This window comes from Loa loa (genome assembly GCF_000183805.2).
Source record: "Loa loa unplaced genomic scaffold supercont3.5, whole genome shotgun sequence".
Classification (NCBI taxonomy): domain Eukaryota; kingdom Metazoa; phylum Nematoda; class Chromadorea; order Rhabditida; family Onchocercidae; genus Loa; species Loa loa.
Genome location: NW_018108185.1, coordinates 235,807 through 239,491, shown reverse-complemented (window position 1 = coordinate 239,491; position 3,685 = coordinate 235,807). Strand labels below are relative to the sequence as shown.

At 32.6% G+C, this 3,685-nt stretch overlaps 1 protein-coding gene across 1 annotated transcript; it reads left to right on the top strand.

The window, feature by feature from the left end:
* The first annotated feature begins 232 nt into the window (after window positions 1–232).
* LOAG_03917 (HSF-27 protein) lies at window positions 233–3,685 on the top strand. The gene is made up of 13 exons (XM_003139454.2): window positions 233–319; window positions 424–555; window positions 654–763; window positions 911–1,039; window positions 1,125–1,215; window positions 1,435–1,567; window positions 1,816–1,960; window positions 2,115–2,223; window positions 2,348–2,442; window positions 2,552–2,653; window positions 2,771–2,877; window positions 3,102–3,273; window positions 3,430–3,685. Exons 1-13 carry the CDS (start codon window positions 268–270, stop codon window positions 3,499–3,501), a joined length of 1,449 nt encoding a protein of 482 aa, XP_003139502.1. The 5' UTR covers window positions 233–267; the 3' UTR covers window positions 3,502–3,685.

Genomic DNA, 3,685 nt, shown 5'->3' with positions numbered 1-3,685 from the left:
CCGTGATTTTTTTTTTTTGTGAATTGTGCGTACCGTTACACGAAACGAGTGGTTGTTGGGTACTGTTTCGGGTTGGTCATGCTGTTATCAGTGGAGTCCAGGCGTTAAGTTATATGTCAATGGGTGGAACTTTATTTTTTATTTTATTAACGGTAGCCGTTTTTGCTGGAAATGATATAATTGGTCTTGTACTTTTGCAGTTTTTAGGTTGACCTGAGAAAACTATCCATCATTTCAGGGAATTTCCAATTTCGTTAAGTAAAAAATATGTTGGATGAAAGGGAAATACCAATTGATATACACAGTAGCAAGCTTTTAGGTAAGTTAATTATCATATTTTCTATTAAATATTCGAATAAAAAGTTGCTTTAGATTGAATTTATTATCGACAACATATTGGCTTCCCACTGGTTGTTGTTTCAGACTGGTTGCTAAGTCGACGACACTGTAATAGGGATTGGCAAAAAAACGTAATGGTTATTCGTGAAAAGATTAGTGCTGCAATCCGGGATATGCCGGAAAATGAGCAGATCGTGAAATTACTCCAGGATTCCTGTAAGTATTCGAAAAGGCATTTGTTTTAAATGTACTGGATGTTAGATTTTATTTTAAAACCTTTCTACAATTGATAACTTTTGTAAGAAATTTCGCAGATATTAATTATTTTCACTGTGTTCGAATCGTCGATATCCTCAAAGATACAGAGAAGGGTACGAAGAATTTCTTGGGATATTATTCGTCACAAAGGATGAACGATTGGATGGTATGAATGACATTATCTTGAGAAGAAAGCTGTAGTCTTTTTCCTTTCGTTAAGTTCCTTATGAAGTAAGGCAAAGCGTATGATTTGATAAATGTAAGAATCTTTAATGTAATGTTGGACGATAATTCGTTAAAGTGGATTTTTTAGCAAATTCAACAAATGTATGAGAAAGGGAACATTCATTTGGCAGAAGCAGCTCAAATCTTTCAAAGGATGGTTCAATATGAAATCCCAGCTCTGAAAAAGCAAATTTCGAAATGTGACCAAACAATCACCGTAATTTTTTTAACTCTTTCAAGTTTTCCAAAAAAAGTTAGTAGCTGTGCTTATGGCTGTACTAAATACGATTTAATGTTTGTAGGAATGTGTGAAAAAGGAAAAAGAGTACGCGAAGCAAATGGTTGACAGCAAGAAACAATATGAAAAAGAATTATTGAGAATAGGTATTAAAGGTATGAAATTGGAATATATTAGTACTAGTACTAACTAGTACCGTAGCTCTGAAAAAGTACTAGTGCCGTAGCTCTCTTTTGATATATTAGTACCGCCTTTTAATATTGACGTCCTTAGTATTTTATTCTTTTTAATAATGACTTTAATAGTCGTTTCCTGTTATCATTCAGCATTCTATTGTCATTTCTAATATTCTATTTCTCAACAAAATTACTTAGGTGTCCACTTAAGACGAGAAATACTATCGTTGTTGACTGATTTACCATCGTTTTTGGACGAAATAGCGAAGTCTATATCGTCCTTGAATGAACCGCTTCAATATTATGAACGGTTTCAGGCATATCTGCATCAGTAAGTCACTTTTGTAGTTGCTCTTAAAACAACGGAAGAAATTTCTTGAAAATGATTTTAGTAAAACTTCAGAAAGACCTTAACAATGATAGTGTTAGCCCGAACTATCACAAAGGAAGCTTGTGGAATAGCATTTACTATCTAGTTGATGCTACTAATTGACATTGACATTATTTGCGCTAAAAATCATCCTGTACATTTTTTCTGATTTCTATTGTTTCCTGTTTATTTTTCGTTTTTTTTTTCAGGAAAGCGACACCGAATGTTATTTTGTTGCCATTGTGTCATTTATTGATGGAGAAGGGCGCAAAAGTTACAGTTTACGAGTGGAAGAATGGTGCAAAACCAGCACGCATTGAATTGCCCTCTTTCGATCTCTGGGTAAATGAAAAGGTAATAATTTGTTTTTGCGATTTAAAAAAAAAAAAAGAACTTAAAGTTTGCGTTTTTTAGTTCAGTTTGTTTCCAGTTTTAATTTGCTGGAAAGAGTTTTATCAGTTATCTGTATTTTGGAATAAATTAATAAAAGCATTTTACACATTATTAGACGAATAGCGCTGAAGAAATAGATTTTGGTGACCATCTTATTGTTCCTGATGATAAAATTGATTTTGGTGACAACGGATTTCAAATTGAAGTCGTTGGAGACGAAAAAGGTAAGTTAAGCTGGGGTTGCTTTATTGGTACCTTTTCCCTTTTCCACTAAAATTGTGGCGAAGCTTATGTCTATGAGCTTAGTCTAGTTTTGTAACTGACTATCCTGCAACTTTTTCTTTATAGGTGATATTAATGATGGAATAGCTCGAGGACTAGATGCACTGACTGTACTTGAAAATCCTCAGACCCGGAATCTTATTTACTTCGAATTAAAAGAGGTTAACTGTTCCTATAACTCTTCAATTTCGTTATTCTATACTGAACAATAGATAATTTATTTCAAGCAATTTTCCATCTTTTTCTTTTCCATTAAGTTTTCTTTTACAGTTGGAAAAATTTTTGGTAATGCGAAAAGAAGATGAAACTGTAGAGAGTGTGTCCGATATTTACATATTAGGGTTAGAGGAACGACCTGCGGAGCTAAGAAAGGTTTTTTTTTTGGTTCCCTGGTTTCTTTTTTCTGATAATTCTTCAAACGAAACATTCTCTTCAAGAAAAACATTCCTGATTTTAATAACATAGTTTTAAAAGTTCATGGATTTGCAGATTACTGCGGGAAAAATTGGTGAATGGTCGATGCATGTAAAGGAGATTATCAACAGATTAACTGATACTCAAAGAACTCATTTATTTCGAATACATTCCTCACCTCAGTAAATATTAAGCAACCACACTGTTATTTTGATAATCTTCTCAATTATTTTGTTGTGAAAGAGTTATGAAAAAAATTTTTTTTCAAAAATAATTTTGAGCCGCTTGCTTAACTTTCATTTTTTCGCTTTTACTGAAAACCGTTTTCTTGTCTATATGAGTTTGTGAATTTTGTATTCCAATTTTTAAAACTTAAAGAATTGAAATGTAGTTGCGTTGATTTGAGATATGTTGAGAAGCTGGTGGAAAGTTTGGAGCAGAAACGTTCTTTAGAAGAACGTTACGAAAAAATGAGAGACTTTATGATAGAGAAACAGAAGGAAATGCGAATCAACATGCAGAAAACGCATAAAACATTGAGTGGAGTTGTTGAGGCTAGCAAAGTATTGCAAAAGGAAGTAAGTTCCAGTTCCTTACTATTTCGTTGTTAAATACTTCTAGCATTTGCTACTTTTCAAGATTATTCCATTTCTGTAATTCTTCAGAGATTGGAAGAAAAAAAAATTTCATTCGGAGAACATTGGTTTACTATTCATTGTTTTTCTTCTTTTCAGATTGAAAAAGAAATCTCAAAGATGTATAAAGGAAGGAAAGTAAACATTATGGGTGGTATAAATGCTGGTTGATAATTTTTTGATTTACTCTGTCTTATCAGTAATACTTACTGTGATATGCTGCTCGATTATGACCTAGTGATCGATTAGGACCTATTATGACCCAGTTGTAGAATAGAATTTTTCTATTGCTTAGTTTTTATTTGGGTGTTTAAAGTGTTTCTGGGTTGTTTTTTGATGACCAATCAATTTAATT